Source organism: Oncorhynchus mykiss, chromosome 11 (assembly GCF_013265735.2).
Source record: "Oncorhynchus mykiss isolate Arlee chromosome 11, USDA_OmykA_1.1, whole genome shotgun sequence".
Lineage (NCBI taxonomy): Eukaryota > Metazoa > Chordata > Actinopteri > Salmoniformes > Salmonidae > Oncorhynchus > Oncorhynchus mykiss.
In genome coordinates this window covers 57,107,931-57,127,591 of record NC_048575.1, presented here as the reverse complement: position 1 = coordinate 57,127,591, position 19,661 = coordinate 57,107,931, and the positions used below count along the sequence as shown (strand labels likewise).

The 19,661-nt window shown below is 41.4% G+C and overlaps 1 protein-coding gene across 6 annotated transcripts; it reads left to right on the top strand.

Moving 5' to 3' along the window:
- Nucleotides 1–3,507: 3,507 nt before the first annotated feature.
- LOC110536041 (drebrin-like protein B) lies at nucleotides 3,508–18,558 on the top strand. 6 transcript variants are annotated; one of them, XM_021621546.2, is made up of 15 exons: nucleotides 3,509–3,767; nucleotides 6,792–6,847; nucleotides 10,108–10,220; nucleotides 10,326–10,400; nucleotides 11,836–11,982; nucleotides 12,509–12,586; nucleotides 13,431–13,582; nucleotides 13,695–13,749; nucleotides 14,362–14,436; nucleotides 14,788–14,923; nucleotides 15,246–15,362; nucleotides 15,774–15,890; nucleotides 16,086–16,165; nucleotides 16,363–16,444; nucleotides 17,107–18,558. In XM_021621546.2, exons 1-15 carry the CDS (start codon nucleotides 3,685–3,687, stop codon nucleotides 17,241–17,243), a joined length of 1,503 nt encoding a protein of 500 aa, XP_021477221.1. In that variant the 5' UTR covers nucleotides 3,509–3,684; the 3' UTR covers nucleotides 17,244–18,558. The 6 variants fall into 6 exon arrangements, with proteins under 6 accessions (XP_021477224.1, XP_021477221.1, XP_021477222.1 ...); XM_036935875.1 differs by lacking the exon at nucleotides 3,509–3,767 and adding an exon at nucleotides 3,897–3,961; XM_036935876.1 differs by lacking the exon at nucleotides 3,509–3,767 and adding an exon at nucleotides 4,848–4,911.
- Nucleotides 18,559–19,661: the final 1,103 nt, after the last annotated feature.

Below are 19,661 nucleotides of genomic sequence, written 5' to 3'. Positions count from 1 at the left end.
GTGAAAAACTCAGCAGCGTTGGAGTTCTTGACACAAACGGGTGGCCCTGGTATCTACTACAATACCCTGTTCAGAGGAAAATAAATCCTTCTTTAACTTTCTCCACTCCTTCATCTACACTAGGTATTCCCAAACTGGGGTACGTCAAATAAAAATGTGATTCACATTTTAAAAAATACTTTTTTAAATAAAACATTTTCAAATAGTCCATTTATATTTTTCGAACGGGGCTGTACATTTGGGTGAGTTTTTTCTCTCACCTTTAGTAGACTCGTTTCACTGCCAAAAATAACATTCAACCATCTCGTGTTCAGCGAAGTAACAACACAAATACAGGTAGCCTAGTCAAATAATTGGAGCGGCAAGTAGCTTAGTAGTTAGAGCGTTGGACTAGTAATTGAAAGGTTGCAAGATCGAATCCCCGAGCTGACAAGGTAAACATCTGTCATTTTGCCCGTGAACAAGGTGCAGAACCATTATTGAAAATAATAATTTGTTCTTAACTGACCTGCCTAGTTAAATAAATGTTTTTATTTTATTTTTTTTACATCCAATCACATTAACTGTTACTCTCTCACGGGAATTCCACTAACAGTCCGTATGTAGCCAAACGTAGCTGCTGCTCATGTTGGTATCTGTACTGATGGCGCAAAAGCCATGACAGGGAGACTGGAGTGGTAACGCGTGTGCAAGCAGTTACTCCCGACGCCACTTGGGTACACTGCAGCATCCACACGAGAGGCTCTTGCTGCCAAGCCTGACAGTTTGAAAGATGTTTTGGACACTACAGTAAATGTGGTTAACTTTGTTAAAGCAAGTCCCCTGAACTCATGTATTTTCTGCACTATGCAATGATATGGGCAGCGACCATGTAACGCTTTTACAACATACAGAAGTGAGCTGGTTATCAAGGGGCAAAGTATTGACACGTTTTCTTAAAATAATTTTCACTTGTCTGACCGGTGCACAACTGAGCAAGAGGACAAGTACATTCGTGTCTAGTTTGAGAAACGGGCGCCTCACACATCAACTGGCAGCTTCATTAAATAGTACCCGCAAAACACCAGTCTCGAAGTCAACAGTGAAGATGCGACTCCGGGAGGCTGGGTTCTTTTCCCCAATCTTAATCTTTTATTTTTATTGGCCAGCCTGAGATATGGCTTTTTCTTAACAACTCTGCCTAGAAGCCCAGCATCCCGGAGTCACCTCTTCACTGTTAACGTTGAGACTGGTCTTTTGTGGGTACTATTTAATGAAGCTACCAGTTGAGGACTTGCGAGGCATCCGTTTCTCAAACTTGACACTCTAATGTACTTGTCCTCTTGCTCAGTTGTGCACCGGGGTCTCCCATTCTTTCTATACCGGTTAGACAGTTTGCGCTGTTCTGTGAAGGGAGTAGTACATAGCGTTGTACGAGAACTTCAGATTCTTGGCAATTTCTCGCATGAAATAGCCTTAATTTCTCAGAACATGAATAGACTGATGAGTTTCAGAAGAAAGGTCTTTGTATCTGGACATTGTGAGCCTGTAATCGAACCCACAAATGCTGACGCTCCAGATACTCAACTAGTCTAAAGAAGGCCAGTTTTATTGCTTCTTTAATCAGAACAACAGTTTTCAGCTGTGCTAACATAATTGCAAAAGGGTTTTCTAATTATCAATTAGCCTTTTTAAAATGATCAACTTGGATTATCTAACATAACGTGTCATTGGAACACAGGAGTGATGGTTGCTGATAATGGGCCTATGTAGATATTCCATTAAATCAGCAGTTTCCAGCTACAATAGTCATTTACAACAGTCTACACTGTATTTCTGACAAATGTTGTTATTTTAATGGACAACAAATGTGCTTTCTTTCAAAAACAAGGACATTTCTAAGTACCCCAAACTTTTGAATGGTAGTGTATGTATGCACAGTTGAAGTCAGAAGTTCATACACCTTAGCAAAATACATTTAAACTCAGTTTTTCACAATTCCTGACATTTAATCCTAGTAAAAATTCTACAATAATAATTGTAGAGTGATTTATTTCAGCTTGTTCATCATGTTCCCAGTGGGTCAGAAGTACGCAATTAGTATTTGGTAGCATTGCCTTTAAATTGTTTAACTTGGGTCAAATGTTTCAGGTAGTCTTCCACAAGCTTCCCACAATAAGTTGGGTGAATTTTGGCCCATTCCTCCTGACATAGCTGGTGTAACTGAGTCAGGTTTGTAGGCCTCCTTACTCGCACATGCTTTTTCATTTCTGCCAACAAAATAATGTTCTATAGGATTGAGGTCAGGGCTTTATGATGGCCACTCCAATACCTTGACCTTGAAGCCGTTTTGCTACAACCTTGGAAGTATGCTTGGGGTCATTGTCCATTTGAAGACCCATTTGTGACCAAGCTTTAACTTCCTGACTGATGTCTTGAGATGTTGCTTCAATATATCCACAATTTTCATTTCTCATGATTCCATCTATTTTGTGAAGTGCACCAGTCCCTCCTCCAACAACGCACCCCCACAACATGATGCTGCCACCCCCGTGCTTCACGGTTGGGATGGTGTTCCTCGGCTTGCAAGCATCCTTCTTTTTTCTCCAAACAAAACAATGGTCATTATGGTCAAACAGTTCTATTTTTGTGTCATCAGACCAGAGGACATTTTTTTTTGTCCCCATGTGCAGTTGCAAACCATTGTCTGGCTTTTTTTAATGGCGGTTTTGGAGCAGTGGCTTCTTCCTTGCTGAGCAGCCTTTCAGGTTATGTCAATATAGGACTCATTTTACTGTGGATATGGATACTTTTGTCAATTAGCCTATTAGAAGCTTCTAAAGCCATGACATCATTTTCTGAATTTTTCCAAGCTGTTTAAAGGAACAGTCAATTTAGTGTATGTAAACTTCTGACCCACTGGAATTGTGATGCAGTGAATAAGTGAAATAATCTGTCTGTAAACAATTGTTGGAAAAATTACTTGTGTCATGCACAAAGTAGATGTTCTAACCGACTTGCCAAAACGATAGTTTGTTAACAAGACTTTTGTGGAGTGGTTGAAAATCGAGTTTTAATGACTCCAACCTAAGTGTTTGCAAACTTCATATTTCAACTATATATATATATTCTAATATATATATTCCATTGTCTGTGTAGTTTTCCATGTCTGGTCTAACAGTCTGTGTTATCAGGGTTAGATCAACTTTGTTACTAATATCAGAGATTAGGGATGTTTCTACTTTGGGTCTGTAAAACCTTTTTTTGGAACATAAACAATAATACGCTTATCTAGAACGCTTGGCCCCACTCTACATCCTGCTAACTGTAGCTGCCCCAGAGAACTCAACATGTAAAGTTTATTTTACAAGCAGAAAAGTTAACAAAGTCTACTTTAAGACACAAATTGGGGTTGCATGTAGCCTAGTCAGTGTATGGAAAAGAAAAACAGTATATACATTACTTGCATAAATGGTACAGAAAGAGTACTGTAAACATGACCAGTTTCACGTCAATGTTCCATCAGAGGGCGCCTAGTCAGAGTGGATTATGGTGGAATGTTCTGTCATAGATATCTCTGGTTCTGTTCATGTTTTGAGACGAGTTTCCTGTGTGCTCATTCTGAAGTGAATCGATTCTACTTCCTCCATAAAGTAGCTAGGACGGGCGTTTTACAGCTTGCACAAGTGTTTGAGCGAACGAAAGATGGCAGTGAACTTAAGTAAAAACGGAATTTCCCTGACAAATGCTTACAAAGAGGTTGTAGATGAGAAATCCAACACCAACTGGTAAGGACGGTAGCTAGCTTTAATTGCCTCGCCATAACATGTTGCATCCGCTATGTTTAAGTAGCTAGCTCCCTAGCTAACATTTATTTCCCCCCGTACTTAGCTATCATATCAGTTAACTAGCTCGCTAGTTGTGCAATGAAAATGAATTGTGTTACAACGAAGCAGTATGATTATTGCCATGTTTCGTCGAGGTAAATCTGATGACCTTGTAGTCTGGCAATTTCCTTAGCTTGTTAAGTAGCTATCTAACGTTAGCTAACTAGTTAATGATGGTGCTATATAACATGACTGTTTGAGTTACCTGTTTTCGTTTTATTTTATTGGATTCATTCACATTGCAATGCCTAAACTTGTATGCAGCTAACTCATTTGGCTAATGTTAGCTAGCTACAGTAGCTAGTTAGTCAGAATTTGTACTAGAGAAAATACGTTTCTGGAGCATCAAGTAAATTTTCTGTGTCACTTCAAATAAAACCTGTTGGTGTAGGTGTTTAGATTACCTTAATTAACCTGCTTTAGTTGTCAAGACGGTTTATCAAACCCAGAGGGTTTTAGTCTTCGCACACATCCTGTTGCTGAATTTAAAGTTATTTAGCTCAACCATGGCATAGGGACCAGACTTGACTAACTAAAAGAGGAAGCTCTCATAAGTGTTTTTAGACATTTCTCACCATATCATTACACCGAACAAAAATAAACGCAACATGCAACAATTTCAAAGATTTTACTGAGTCTCAGTTCAAAAATAATTGAAATGAACTAATTCGGCCCTAAGCTAGGAATTTCACATGCCTGTTAGTCACAGATACCTTTAAAAAAAAATGTAGGGGCATGGATCAGAACCAGGTGTGACACATCTCCTTTGCATAGAGTTGATAAGGCTGTTGATTGTGGAATGTTGTTCCACTCCTCTTCAATGGCTGTGCGAAGTTGCTGAAATTGGCTGGAACTTGAACATGCTGTTGTACACGTCGATGCAGAGCATGCCAAACATGCTCAATGGTTGACGTGTCTAGTGAGTATGCAGACTATGAAACAATGGGGACATTTTCAGCTTCCAGGAATTGTGTACAGGGCTGTGCATTAACATGCTGAAACATGAGAGGATGACTGGCACGACAATGGGCTTCAGGATCTCATGGTATCTATGCATTTAAGTTTCCATCGAATTAAAATGCAATTGTGTTCATTGTCCATAGCTTATGCTTGCCCATACTATAACGCCACCATGGGGCACTCTGTTCACAACATTGACATCAGCAAACCGCTTCCCACGTCACCATACGGTCTGCCATCTGCCCGGTACAGTTGAAACCGAGATTCATCTGTAAAGAGCACACTTCTCCAGCTTGTCAGTGGCTGTCGAAGGTGAGCATTTGTCCACTGAAGTCGGTTATGACACTTCAGTCAGGTCAAGACCCTGGTGAGGACGACGAGCACACAGATGAGCTTCCCTTTGACGGTTTGTGCAGAAATAATTTGGTTGTGCAAACCCACAGTTTCATCAGCTGTCCGTCCGAATGGTTGGTCTCAGATGATGCCACGGGTGACGAAGCTGAATGTGGAGGTCCTGAGCTGGTGTGGTTACATGTTGTGAGGCCGGTTGGATGTACGCCAAATTCTCTAAAATTACGTTGGAGGTGACTAATGGTAGAGAAATGAACATTAAATTCTCTGGCAATAGCTCTGGTGGACATTCCTGCAGTCAGTATGCCAATTGCACGCTCCCTCAGCTTTAGGCATCTGTGGTATTGTGATACAACTGCAAATTTTTTTAAAGTGATATTTTATTGTCCCCAGCATAAAGTGCACTTGTAATGATCATGCTATTTAATCAGCTTCTTGATATGCTACACCTGTTAGGTAGATGGATTATCTTGGCAAAGGAGAAATGCTCACTAACAGGGATGTAAAGAAAATTGTGCACAACTTTTAAAGCAATAAGCATTTTGTGAGTATGGAACATTTCTGGGATATTTCAGCTCATGAAACATGGGACCAACACTTTACATATTTTTGTTTGGTATACATAGCTCTACAAAAGCTCTACATTTTACACACTAAGTTGCATTAAGCTGAAATCGCTCCGCCATTTCCTGTTTGTTCAAATTCTAATAGTTTGCCTAATTTCAGTATATGTGACAATACAAGCAAGTATAGTGTACAATCTAAACCGAAAATATAGTATTTTCAGCTCTTTGAAGCTGATGTACAAAACCGAAAGTAAAAGATGCAAAAGTGAAACTTAAGAACGGGAAGCATAGAATTGGCTCACATAGACCACTGCACCACTCTGGAGTCTAAGGCACTGCATTGTGGTGCTTGAGGCATCTTTTAAAGACCCGGTTTGATCCCGGGCTGTGTCGAGACCGGGAGACCAATGAGGCAGTGCACAATTGGCCCCGCATCACCCGGGTTAGGGGAGGGTTTGGCTGGCTGGGATTTACTTGTCCCATTGTGCTCTAGCAACTCCTGTGGAGGGCCTGGCACATGCGCGCTGATTTTGGTTGCCAGTTGTATGGTGTTTCCTCTAACAAATTGGTGCGGCTGGCTTCCAGGTTAAGAGATCAGTGTCAAGAAGCAGTGCGGCTTGGCAGGGTTGTGTTTCAGAGGATGTATGGCTCTCGACCTTCGCCTCCGTACGGGAGTTGCCGCGATGGGACAAGACTGTAACTACCAATTTGGCTATCATGAAATGGAACAGGTCTACCGCTTCTTTGACTTGCTTTCAATGAGGATGATAGATCTCTCACTTTTCAATGTGAATTTGGTGGGTCACCCAAAAAGTTACATATTGCAGCTTAATGGTTACGAGCCGAAGTTATGCAGTTCAATCAAGTGTCATGTTTTGAGTAAGGCACATCACTTAGCCAGGTTGCTTCAGGATGCTATTCTGCAATAGCTTGCTAAGTTTGGTTGTGAATACTGATGCTGACAGTCTATTTAAACTGCTTATTAGGCTACCAATCTACAATTTTGCAATGGTTGTGTGATCCTGTAACCTGGCGTTCTTCTCTGCAGGGCCTTGTTCACCTACGAGGGGAACACTAATGATATACGATTGGCAGAGAAGGGAGGTGAGTGTGGTAGACAGAATCTTTTGCAGTAGTGACACATTTGTATTGTTTGGGTAAGTCTCCCAGACAGTTTTCTTTCAGAAGATAACTATTTGCATATGTGAAAAGAAAGATAACCAAGCATGTGTAATGTAGTAGGGGAAAACATTTACATTTTAGTCATTTAGCAGACGCTCTTATCCAGAGCGACTTAGTTTAGAGTTAGTGCATTCATTTTAAGGTAGCAAGGTGAGATGACCACATGTCAGTCATATTAAGTTGGCAAAAAATGTCCTCAAAGTAGCTATCATTAAGTAGAAAGTGTACCCAATCGCGCTTTAGCCAAGATTGAAAAATAAGAAAATCAGGTGCTTGACTGAGGTACATGAAAATCCCCAAAAGAATCCTTGCCCCAGGACACTTCAACAGGTGACTACAGGAATATAAAGAAAATGAGCACTCTGTTTCTGCATAGATCTGATAATTAATTGACGTGGTATACAAAAAGGCTTCCGCTGGTGTATTCGCCTTTTTGGGGGGCAGGGGGATTAATCAAGATACTTACAACTATGGTTGCAAAGAGTTGGAAACTGCAGTAAAATTCCGGCCTGGAATTTTGCAAAAATTCATCAAAAAAAGTTAGCTTATGACAACAGTGAACCTTTTTTTTGTGGGATACACAAGTAAATTCTAGGTCTTGTGGCATATTTTGGTTAAACTATCCCCAATTCAATGGAATTGCAACCCTCTGCTCATTATTACTCATTCTTTTCATAATCTTAACAGGAAAATGCTGCGGCACCATCTGATGTGGAGACATTTCACTACAGCTAATGTAGAAGGAAAAGCTGTGTACATTTGCAAAAACTGTGCCAACTCGTATGTGAAGAATGCAAGAAAGATGCTGAATCATCTGGCCAAGTGCATCAAATTCCCTCAGTTCTCACAACAAGCGACCTCTGACAAAAGTCCCTCTACTTCTATTCGAGGTGAAAAGGATGAATCAGAAACTTTATCGATAGCAACAGCTCATGGTTCTCCTAGAATCAGAAGGTTTTTTTTCACTCAATGGAGGAACGTAGTCAGAAATGCTGATGAATGTCTTGCTTGAGCCGTGTATGCAACTGGTTCACCTCTGATGCTCACAGGCATGGTGTATTGGAAGAGAGTTCTGAATGTTCTTTGCCCTTACACCCCTCCAACCAGACATACGTTATCTACTCATTTTCTGGATGCAGAGTTCAACAGAGTTTAAGTGCAGGTCAAGCAAATCATAGAGAAAGCAGACTGTATTGCAATCATCTCTGGTGGGTGGTCAAATGTTCATGGACAAGGAATAATTAACTACATCATCTCCAGACCTAACCAGTATTCTACAAGCGCACAGACACAAGGGACAATAGACACACTGGTCTCTACATTGCAGATGAGCTGAAGGCAGTTATCAATAACCTTGGACCACAGAAGGTATTTCCACTGGTGACAGACAATGCTGCGAACATGAAGGCTGCTTGGTCTAAAGTGGAGGAGTCCTACCCTCACATCACACCCATTTGAATCTGCTCCTCTAGGATATCATGGTACTGAAAACAATGGATACACTCTACAAGAGAGCCAAGGAAATGGTTAGGTATGTGAAGGGTCATCAAGTTATAGCAGCAATCTACCTCACCAAGCAAAGTGAGAAGAATAAGAGCACCACATTAAAGCTGCCCAGCAACACCCATTAGGGTGGTGGTGTCATGTTTGACAGTCCTGGAGGGGAAGGTGTCTCTCCAAGAAATGGTCATATCATAGTCTGCCGATATGGACAGCCCCATCAAGAGAATCCTCCTGGATGATGTATTTTGGGAGAGAGTGGTAAGCAGCCTGAAACTCCTGAAACCTATAGCAGTAGCCATTGCACAGATTGAGGGAGACAATGCCATCCTGTCTGATGTTCAGACTCTGCTTGCAGATGTAAGAGAAGAAATCTGTACTGCCCTGCCCACTTCACTGTTGCTCCAAGCAGAGGAAACTGCAGTTCTGAAATGCATCAAAAAACGTGAAGACTTCTGCCTGAAGCCCATACACGCCGCCGCGTACATGTTGGACCCCAAGTATGCTGGCAAGAGCATCCTGTCTTGTGCAGAGATCAACAAGGCCTATGGTGTCACTTAATTGCATGAAGCTGCCAGTTGAGGACTTGATATGTCTGTTTCTCAAACTAGACACTAATGTACTTGTTCTCTTGCTCAGTTGTGCACCGGGGCCTCCCACTCTTTCCATTCTGTTTGGAGCCAGTTAGTGCTGTTCTGTGAAGGGAGTACTACACAGCGTTGTACAAGGTCTTCAGTTTGTTGGTAATTTCTTGCATGGAATAGCCTTCATTTCTCAGAACAAGAATAGACTGATGAGTTTCAGAAGAAAGGTCTTTGTTTCTGGCCATTTTGAGCTTGTAATCGAACCCATAAATGCTGATGCTCCAGATACTCAACTAGTCTTAAGAAGGACCGTTTTATTGCTTCTTTAATCAGAACAACAGTTTTCAGCTTTGCTAACATAATTGCAAAAGGGTTTTCTAATGATTAATTAGCCTTTTTAAAATGATCAACTTGGATTAGCTAACACAACGTGCCATTGGAACACAGGAGTGATGGTTGCTGATAAGGGGCCTATGTAGATATTCCAATAAAAATCAGCAGTTTCCAGCTACAATACAATACATTAACAATGTCTATACTGTATTTCTGATTAATTGTGTTATTTTAATGGACAACAAATGTGCTTTTCTTTAAAAAACTTGAATTTCTAAGTGCCCCCAAACCTTTGAATGGTAGTGTATGTTGAAAATGTTTTTGGGAGATGTGACTGATCATTCAATATTCCCTTTCTTTTGTTGTTCAGTGAAATCATCCCATGTGAATAGTCAACTCATTTAATTAAAAGTTCAAATTGTAACATTTTTTTTCCCCCTATTGGAAGGATTTAATCATTTGCAATTATGTCTACTTATGATAAGGTCAAATGTTTGTTTCTGTTGCCATATGGTAAATATATCCAATGCAAAAAAAACATATACATTTAAATGGTATTAATTCCCATGGAAAGTTTCCACCTCTGAATATTCCCCAAAATCTGCAACCCTACTTACAACACACACTGTCAAAAATAGAGCATGTTGAAAAAGGGAGTCATTTGCCATATATTGTGTACATAAGGTAGGCTATAGACAGTCATGTACATGACAGACTTTGCATAGAACATAAATTCTACAATATTCCTGATACTGGTGTTTTCAGATGGTGGACTGGAGGAACTGGTGGAGGAACTTAGCAGCGGTAAAATAATGTACGCTTTCTGTCGTGTCGAGGACCCAAACTCTGGCCTGTGCAAATACGTCCTGATCAACTGGGTGAGTGCTGCACTACACTCCCTTTTCTTCCAAAGGTGGCACTCCTCTGTATTTTGTAAATCATGTTGTCAAGTTGAATGAATCCTATGAGTATTTGTGTTTCAGACTGGAGAAGGTGTGAAAGACGCCAGGAAAGGACTATGTGCCAATCATGTCAGCTCCATAGCTAATTTTCTCAAGGTAATATAATTTGGCATGGTTTAGACCACTCTAACTCTGGACCTCGAAGCCAGTTCCAATGCATTTTTTAAATTATTCCCTTCAAATTAGGGACTGATTTAGACCTGGGACACCAGGTGTGGTGTGTGCAATTCATTATCAGGTAGAACCGAACCAGCAGGCTCCGGACCTCATAGGCTAATAGTTGAGTACCCCTGGTCTAGGCATTTTCTCCATACAGACTGCTTATGTTTAGTTAATGATCAAAATCAACTACTTTTGGTCATGTAGTGTAATTCTGTAGTATGTGGACACCTGCTCATTGAACATCTCATTCCCAAATCATGGACATTGATGGAGTTGGTCTCCCCTTTCATGCTATATCAGCCTCCACTCTTCTCGGAAGGATTTCCACTAGATGTTGGAACATTGCTGAGGGAACTTGCTTCCATTCAACCACGAGCATTAGTGAGGCTGGTTACTGATGTTGGACGATTGGGCCTAGCTCGCAGTAGGTGTTCCAATTCATCCCAAAGGTGTTCAATCGGAACTGCCAGATGGTGAAGCATGATTCATCACTCCAGAGAATGCATTTCCACTGCTCCAGAGTCCAATGGCGGCAAGCTTTACACCACTCTAGCCGACGCTTGGCATTGCGCATGGTGATCTTAGGCTTGTGTGCGGCTGCTCGGCCTTGGAAACTCATTTCATGAAGCTCCCAACGAACAGTTATTTTGCTGACATTGCTCCCAGAGGCAGTTTGGAACTCTGTAGTGAGTGTTTCCACCGAGGACAGAGCTTGTGTGGCCTACCACCTTGTGGATGAACCATTGTTGCTCCTAGATGTTTCCACTTCACAACAGCACTTACAGTTGAGTGGGTCAGCTCTAGCAGGGCAGAAATTTGACGAACTGACTAGTTGGAAAGGTGGCATCCTTTGACGGTGCCACGTAGAAAGCCTGAGCTCTTCAGTAAAGCCATTCAACTCCATTGTCAAACATTTGCAGTATTCATGGCTGTACACCTGTCAGCAATGGGTGTGGCTGAAATAGTCTAATCCACTAATTTGAAGGGGTGTCAACATACATTTGTGCATATATAGTGTATTTATGTGTACACTTGCAATACTAACCTCAACAGGACATGAAATTAAGAAGGAATGACTGAGTAGACACCCCTGTTAGTGCCAGTAATAGCTTTTGAGTGTTTAAGAGTTCAGCAGAAGTTGGATACTACTTATGGTAAATTATTTTTTGTGGTTTCTGAATCAGCTCTTGAAGTGGTCTGTTATCAGTTGTTATCATGAAAGTCACCTTGCTAACTGCATGTCAACAAATCCTATGGGTGGTGGCTGTCAGATATCAAATATCCCTCTTATGGACAGCTCTTTCATGGCCTTATCTGTCTAATGTGTGACGCATGTTGTTTGTAGCTAAAATGTCTGCTGTAACTCCAGGGAGCCCATGTCACAATAAACGCCCGTTCAGAGGAGGATGTGGAACCTGAGGCTATTATGCAAAAGGTGGCCAAGGCCTCAGGGGCCAACTACAGCTTCCACAAAGAGTCCAACAAGTTCCGAGACGCTGGTCCTCAAGGACCTGTGGTACGTACCAAATAATTAATCTTATCCTTTTGGAAATTAAAATCAGAACATTTTAGTTATGCATTGAGTTTGTTTCATCAGATGTTAAGTGTCTGTAGAGATGTTTTGTACAGGCAGGTTGCACTGTTAGGCAAGTTGCTTTGTGGTCAGATATACTCTCATAACTAATTTGTTTCGGTTAATAACTTGTCTGCCTGTGGACATTTTTGGTAAGATTCATTGCACAAGGCTGCGGATGAGAGATTTTCAGTGTGGGTTTGTTTTCAACATGTTGGATGTTGTGATGTGCAGAGCAGGTTGTTTACAATGACTCATGTGCAGTAGAATCCAGGGGCTTAGTTGAGCTCATGATTGTTGGCCAGGGCTGGAGCCAGAGAGGCCAGGCCAGGACAGGCTGTTTAAAGCCTGTTAACTCTGCATAATTAACTGACATGCTGTGTCAGTACTGGATCTAGGTGGGGGGTTGCTGTCTAGGAGTGCCAATTAGTTTTTTGTTGTGTTTAACGCTTTTATTTTGTTGTGACAGGGCTCTGTGTATCAGAAGACCAACGCCATGTCTGAAATCAAACGGACCAATAAAGACAACTTCTGGGCGCAGGCAGAGGTGAGTCAGTCCCAACACCTTACTGCCACTACAGGGACTCCACGGTATCCCCCTCCCAGAGTGCAAAGAACCTTGGTGTGGCTCCAGCAGGTTAATGCTCTACAACATCCGTAGAGTATGACCCTACCTCACACAGGAATGGCGCAGGTCCTAATCCAGGCACTTGTCATATCCCATGTAGAATACTGCAACTAACTCTCTGTTGGCTGGGCTCCCCGCTTGTGCCATCAACCTTCCTTAGTTCTCCTTGTCGCATTGTCCTCCACACACGCCACTGGTGTCCAGTCGACGCTTGCTTCATCTTCCAGACCCTGGTACTTGCCTACATAGCAGCAATGTGAAGTCCCTCCTTACCTTCAAGCTATGCTCAAACTCTATATCCCAAACCGAGCACGCCACCTCTGGTCTCTTGGCCCTCCCACCCCTACAGGGCAGCTCCCACTCAGCCAGTCAAAACTCTTCTCTGTCCTGGCATCCCAATGGTGGAACAAGCTTCCCCCTAAAATAAGGACAGTGGAGTCCCTGCCCATCTTCTGAAAACATTTGAAAACCTACCTCCTGAAGAGTATCTTAAATAACTCTCACGTGCTTTTTCTACTTGCACTGACTTTGCTAATGAGGGAAAATGTACTTGATACGATTGTGATGTTGTCTCACCTAGTTATCTTAAGATGAATTAACTATTTGTGAGTCGCTCTGGATAAGAGCGTCTGCTGAATTACAAAAATGTACATTTCAATGTAAATACTGGTTAGATTTGCTTGTGTTGCTCAGCTTGTTCTGATTATATAGTCCTTTATGACAGTGAATACCCTAACCTGGTCTCGTGTTCTGTGTGTCTCAGAAAGATGAGGAGAAGCGGCAGCGGGAGGAACGCAGCAAGGCAGATGAAGAGCTACACAAGCTGGAGAAAGATCGGAAGGATCGAGAGGCCAAGGAGGCAACTCTCAGAGAGAAGAGAGACAAGGAGAGGGCCTCTACGATTGACCAGCAGAAGTGAGTAAAATGGTGGTTAGTAAACTTAGCTGGAGGTGGTTATCTTATCGGGTTGACCTTATTAAGACAGCCAGGTTTCCATTAAGTCTGCATTTTCCCATTTGTTTAACAGGAAGTACCAGCAACAGCAGGAAGCTGAGAGCAGAGACAATGAAAAACAACAATGGGTGAGTTGTCTGCTGACTCACAGCAGGACAGGCCGGCTGACTGAGGAGAATCCAAATCAAATCAGCTATGTTTAACTGCTGTTTCATCTTCATGTAGGGGGCAGCAGATCTGTTTATGCAACATGCACCCTGCCAGAACTGGGTTCAAATACATGTGTATTTGTTATTTAAATAGGCCTACATATTTTCAAATAATGTAGACTTACTCAATTACTTCTATTGGAATTATTTTCAAATAATTTCCTATAAATAGCCTACTATTTAAATGCATCTTCAAATACTATTTAAATACCTGGGTTAAAAGCATGGGAGTGTATTTGAGTCAGTATATTTTAAAATACATGTCAATACTTTCCAAGTGTATTTCCAAATGCATTCAAATATTCAACTATTAGTTTTTTTCCCCAAAAAAATATCTGAACACTTTCTTTGAAATGTATATAAAAGTAATTGAGATATTTGAACTCAGGTCTGCACCCCACCTAAATGATCTGTTTTTAAATGTGAAGGCACACATTTAGGACGTAAGTATAACACAAGAACAAACTATACAGAACCGGTAGGCGTAGCCTCGTGGGTAGTGTTGAATTATGTGTGGTGTATCATTATCAGGAGGAGCAGGAGAAGGACTTCCAGGCAGCTCAGAAGAAAGGAATGAAGCGTGGTGAATCTGTAGAGAAAGCCAATGTGAGTTAACTGTGGCCCCCTGTAGGTTTAATAATTGTTTAAAGGTTCCCTATACCCTGTGACTCAGAACCCTCTGTTTCCTGCTTCCCTTTCCATTGACACAACCAAATCTGCTCCTTGCTTGAATCTGAACTCCCCATAGCTTCACTCACCTTCATTTTCCTGTTTGTACATTCTTTCTGCTCTACTACCATTTACTGTGGTCATGACTTCTCATCTTTGAACATCATTCAGAACACCTTTATGCATACAGTAGATGGTATTGTTCCCTTTTAATAAAGAACACATCTGGAATGTTGCTATGGCTATACAATACCCAGTGTGTCTGTCTGACCACATGATGTGTTTCAGGAGGCGGCCTCCCTGATCTCTCAGCGCTCTATGAACCCCAGAGAGATGTTCAAGCAGAGAGAGAAGGGCATGGCCCCCAGCACTGCAGACACCGACACCCCTGCTGCTGCCCACACCCCTGCCAGCCCCCAGCCAGGTATGCCACCAATTCAATACAACTGTTTGCTGTTTATATACATAGTGTAGTTCTTAAAATGTTTTTTTCCATGAGTGTTTCCTAGCTGGGCTTTCTAGCTCTGTCAGGTGGGGATGTGGTCTTGCAGCGAGATCAGGGGATTGTCTGGGCCATGTTGAAACATGCAGGAGGCGAATCTTGTCGCATTACTCTGCCTTCATCAACTTTAACTCATTCTCATATCACATCTTGTCTCTAGTCCACATCTGCTTTGTGTTGTCTCTGCTCTGCTGGGTAACCTTCCCGGCCAACCTGTCTGTCTGCTCTGGTGTGTGTTTCTCAGGGCGTTTGAACAGCCCTTTTCTCTCTAAGCAACCATGCGAGCCCGAGCCGTCCCGCTTGCCCCTGCGCCAAGCCTCCCCTCTGCCCACAGGCTCCGCCTCTCCTGTCCCTGCTGCAGGTCTGAGTTCACTCATACTGCTGACACAAACTGACCCTTTCCCCACACACACATACTTCACACGTAGGTGACTGAGTGACATACAATTGCTATGTTTGTGTTTTGGTCAAATACCTACCTGATGCTACTCGCTTTAAATCCATCAATCTAAATGATTGACCTGATGCTACTCCCTTTCATCTCTTGTTGTTCAATTGAAATATCACCCTCATGGCTCATAGGCCATGTCCATCATTAGATCACTGTACATCATCAATCTCATTCAGTGTCTTGTTGTTTTCCATGAGACTTGACAGATGGTTTTATAATTATTCAGTGTCTGAATATTTGAGTGCATGCTTTAGTATGATTGTACACTGTGTGTATCTGTGCTCGTATATAATTTGTGTGTCATAATTGTGTCATAATAAGAACCCAGTGTGGATGAGCCCATTGTGGATGAATCCACTCCCAGTGTGGGTGAGCCATCCCAATCTGAGTGCTTGGATGAGCAGGATGCAACCCCTGAGGATCAGTGGCAAGATGAAGGTGGGCCCTGCTCCCCACACACCTCAGTCTGAACACACAACAGTCGGATTCATCTCTCATCTGTGTTTCATCATGACCCTTTCTCTGGACACTTCATAATTACTTTGTACTCTGGATCCCTGGTGTTGCTGCTGCCACCTGTTGGTAGAAAGGTATTCCTTTTCGGATAAAGACAATGTACTTTTTCTGTTTCAGTAAAGGCAACGGCAGCTCCCACTGAGCACAACCATGCCACAGAGCCAGCCCAAAACAACCTCTATGAGGAGCCCCCAGAGGTAAATATTTGTCAGCACATGAGCAGTGAGATTCATTATTTGTAAACAGCAATAGTATACTTTTTTATCAGAATATCCCTTATCACCATCATTATTGAAATACCATTTAAGTCCAGAGGACTTTGGTAAAAATGTGCGCTTGGACTTAAATGTGAAGAGCATTCTCAGAGGTATAGCACCCCTTGTTGTTCGCTCAGGTGGAAGAGAACATGAATGAGGTGGCTGCAAAGAAGACCGACCGAGGCGTCTGTGCCAGGGCTCTATATGACTACCAAGCTGGTAAGCATTGTTAGTCACGGCCTACTGACAATTTACAGTAGACACTCTGCCCACTGAACTGGTTCTCTGTGTGAACAATGTGTAACCGTGATGTATTTCCCACATGGAGAATGTGGGTGAAACTGCTAGATGGAAACTGGCAGTCAGTGAGCAGTGGTTATTACCCTAGGATTTTTTTCAACAACCGTGGCAAATTTGTGGGGGGGGGGGGACGGCGGCATGGTTTTAGAGGCACTCTTCTTGGCCCCATTGACAATGTTTCTATTTTAAAGCTAATTTCCAGAAATTCTACACATTTTGCCATGGGGCTGAGAGAAACTGCAGTTTCAAAACTAATTTCCTGCAATTCTACACTTTGCAATGTCTTATGCCTTGTTTTTATGCTATCTGGGTGATTCAAACATAACAACATCAATGGGAGCCACATGGCATGACATTTTGGGAATTTATGATTCTCTCGTTTTTATTTTGGTGAGTTCACAAATATTGTCTTATAAAATAATATATAGGTCCATTATCCTTTCTACATACTTCCTGTTTTTTTAAGTGGGGTTCACGAAATCAGGGAAACATTGGCGACGGAATAGACACCTTACAATAATACAGTAACAGATATCCGAATGGACATGGTGATCTAAGGTATTGCTCTTTTCATTCCACAGCTGATGAGACAGAGATTTCCTTCGATCCTGATGACATCCTCAATGGCATCGAGATGATTGACGAGGGCTGGTGGCGGGGCTATGGCCCAGACGGTCATTTTGGAATGTTCCCAGCCAATTACGTGGAGCTGGTCTAAGTTCATACCTTGCCCGCTCACTAGATCAGCATATAGGAGGCAGAAGAGAACCCCCCCCCCCCAGAAGAATTCGGCAGTAGGAAAACTGCTAGTTCCAGAACACAGCATGTCAGAAGTAACTCAACAGTGAACTTTTCAGAGTCTATTGCTGAACTGTATCCTTCACATTATGGACCAATGTATGAACAGTGACCAGGGGGTGCTCAAATCTATCCCTGTTGATGAGAGAAATGTCATTTATGTTGTGAGAACTTAGGTGGCATTGTTTAGGTTTTGATGAAATCCCAAACTGAATCTCGTACCTTCTGTGATGCAGTAAATTGTCAGCCTTTTTTAAAATGTTTCAATTCAAGATTCCATTGTGAACATTAATAGCACTTGTACATCACATATCTTAAAAAGTGAAGCCAGTTTTGTTCCAGGTGTACTTTTTTGTTTATTTGTATCATTCACTCATGTCATGTTCAGGATAATAACATTTCATAGCTCACATAACGGTACCAAATAAATATTTTCTTGCCTTTTCCTCAGACTGACATTTTATGTGAGTTTGCTTAAATAATCCTGCGTGAATTTCAAACCATAGTTTGGTATTGCAGTTGAATATTAGAAAACCAAAATGTTCTATATTTGCTGTGCTCTCCTGTGTGGCTGAATTCAAGAAAAGATGGGGGTGAAAATGACACCATCATATCCTTGTGCAAAAGTATTATTATTTTTAAATATGTAATGATTATGCTACAGAACTTGTCCCCATACCCTCCCTCCGCCCTCTTTTGCCCCTAGAGAATTTTAATGACTGACTGTTTCAGGGACCAGTTACACGAAACAAGGAATGAGTGATCTTTCCTGTCGTGTTGTTGAATCGTCTTGTCATTATCTGTGTCTTGGGTACAATTTGTCTCTGCTTAACCTGTCTTTCACAGTCCAGCTTTCATCAAAATACAGGTCTGTGAATGGCTTAATTTAGCAGGCTTAAGAGAGCAATGATCAGATGCTGTTATCACGTGAGAGTGCCAAATGAGGGTAAAGTAGTGGGGTGATGATGCTGTCCTCTGGAAAGTGCTTTCTCTCATTCTAATCTGTGTGGAAACTTCATAACTGTTATGCAACTTCCCTGCTTTTTTAACTTATAATGAAATCATTGCAATAAAAAGTTTGTGGGACATTGTCACTTTAAATAAAGATTTTAAAAAATGATTAAAAAGGGTCACTGTAATTTCAAGGTGCATGATGTATCCATTGTCCTTGTTTTTCAAGAGTATATTGTAATGCAAATACTTTCGTCATAATAAAAGAGTTCAAGTAAAATGTGTACAAGTCTTACGGCATCTTTTGTAAAATGTTGGTTGTGGCGGCAGTAAGTTGATTTAAACATGGGAGGGCAGTAGTAGCTAGCTGATAGAATAGAATGGTGTGAAAGGAGTGAAAGCATTGGGGACATTCAAGGAGCTGTTTGATACTGTTGCTACAGTTAGGAGTATCACTTTTAGTCTCATACATAATAAACCTTAGCTGTGATATTTCTATATATAAGCAGTTTCCTGGAATGAGAACATAAAGGTAACGGCTGGGGATTTTTGTTATTACCTCAGTTTCAGTTTCACATGAACGGCCAGTTTTAAGTTAACGTTTTTTTCCCATCGTTTAAGATAAGATCTCACTTTTTTTCCCTCATCTGAAAAGACATGCCTTAAAGCCTCACAAAGTGCACTTTCTAAAATTATTAGTTCATCATGTTACTGAAAATGGCTGAAACTTACAAGAAACCTAAAGTCACACGAAAAATGAAGAACTGAAAGTATAGGCCTATATTTGTTTTCTAACGGTAGAATACAAAGTGTAACTAGAAAGGCCATTTGATGATGGGTTCCAAACCTAGAGACCGTTCTGTGAGTCAAACCCAGAGACTGTTCTGATAGGAATGGCAAAACAAATTCTCAACTGTTTCTGTTAACAGTCTACTGACCCTCTTCACTGAAAGGCTGAGATAAATGTCATGGGATCTTTTACATTGAATTTCTCACTGTAAACGCTCAGTTTAACTTGGTATTAACATGAATATGTCATGTGGCATGCATTATGTCTCTAAGATTTACATGTACAGTGCATTCAGAAAGTATTCAGACCCCTTGACTTTTTCCACGTTATGTTACAGCCTTATTCTAAAATGGATTAAACAATTTTTTTTGCTCATCAATCTACACACAATACCCTATAATGACAAAGCGAAGAACACATTTTTTTATGACATTTTTACAAATGTAAGACTATGTAAATAAGGTATTTGGATAGTGACACAATTTGCATCATTTTAGCTTTGTACACCACCACAATGGATTTGAAAGGAAACAATCAAGTTGTGCTTTAAGTGTAGACTTTCATCTTTAATTGAAGTTTTGTCTTTAATTGAGTTTT

Coding starts and splice junctions, on each gene's coding strand:
- LOC110536041 (XM_021621546.2), top strand. CDS start 3,685: ATGGCAGTGAACTTAAGTAAAAACGGAATTTCCCTGACAAATGCTTAC. Junction 3,768..6,791: donor GAGAAATCCAACACCAACTG/GTAAGGACGGTA, acceptor TCTTCTCTGCAG/GGCCTTGTTCACCTACGAGG. Junction 16,166..16,362: donor TCTATGAGGAGCCCCCAGAG/GTAAATATTTGT, acceptor TTGTTCGCTCAG/GTGGAAGAGAACATGAATGA.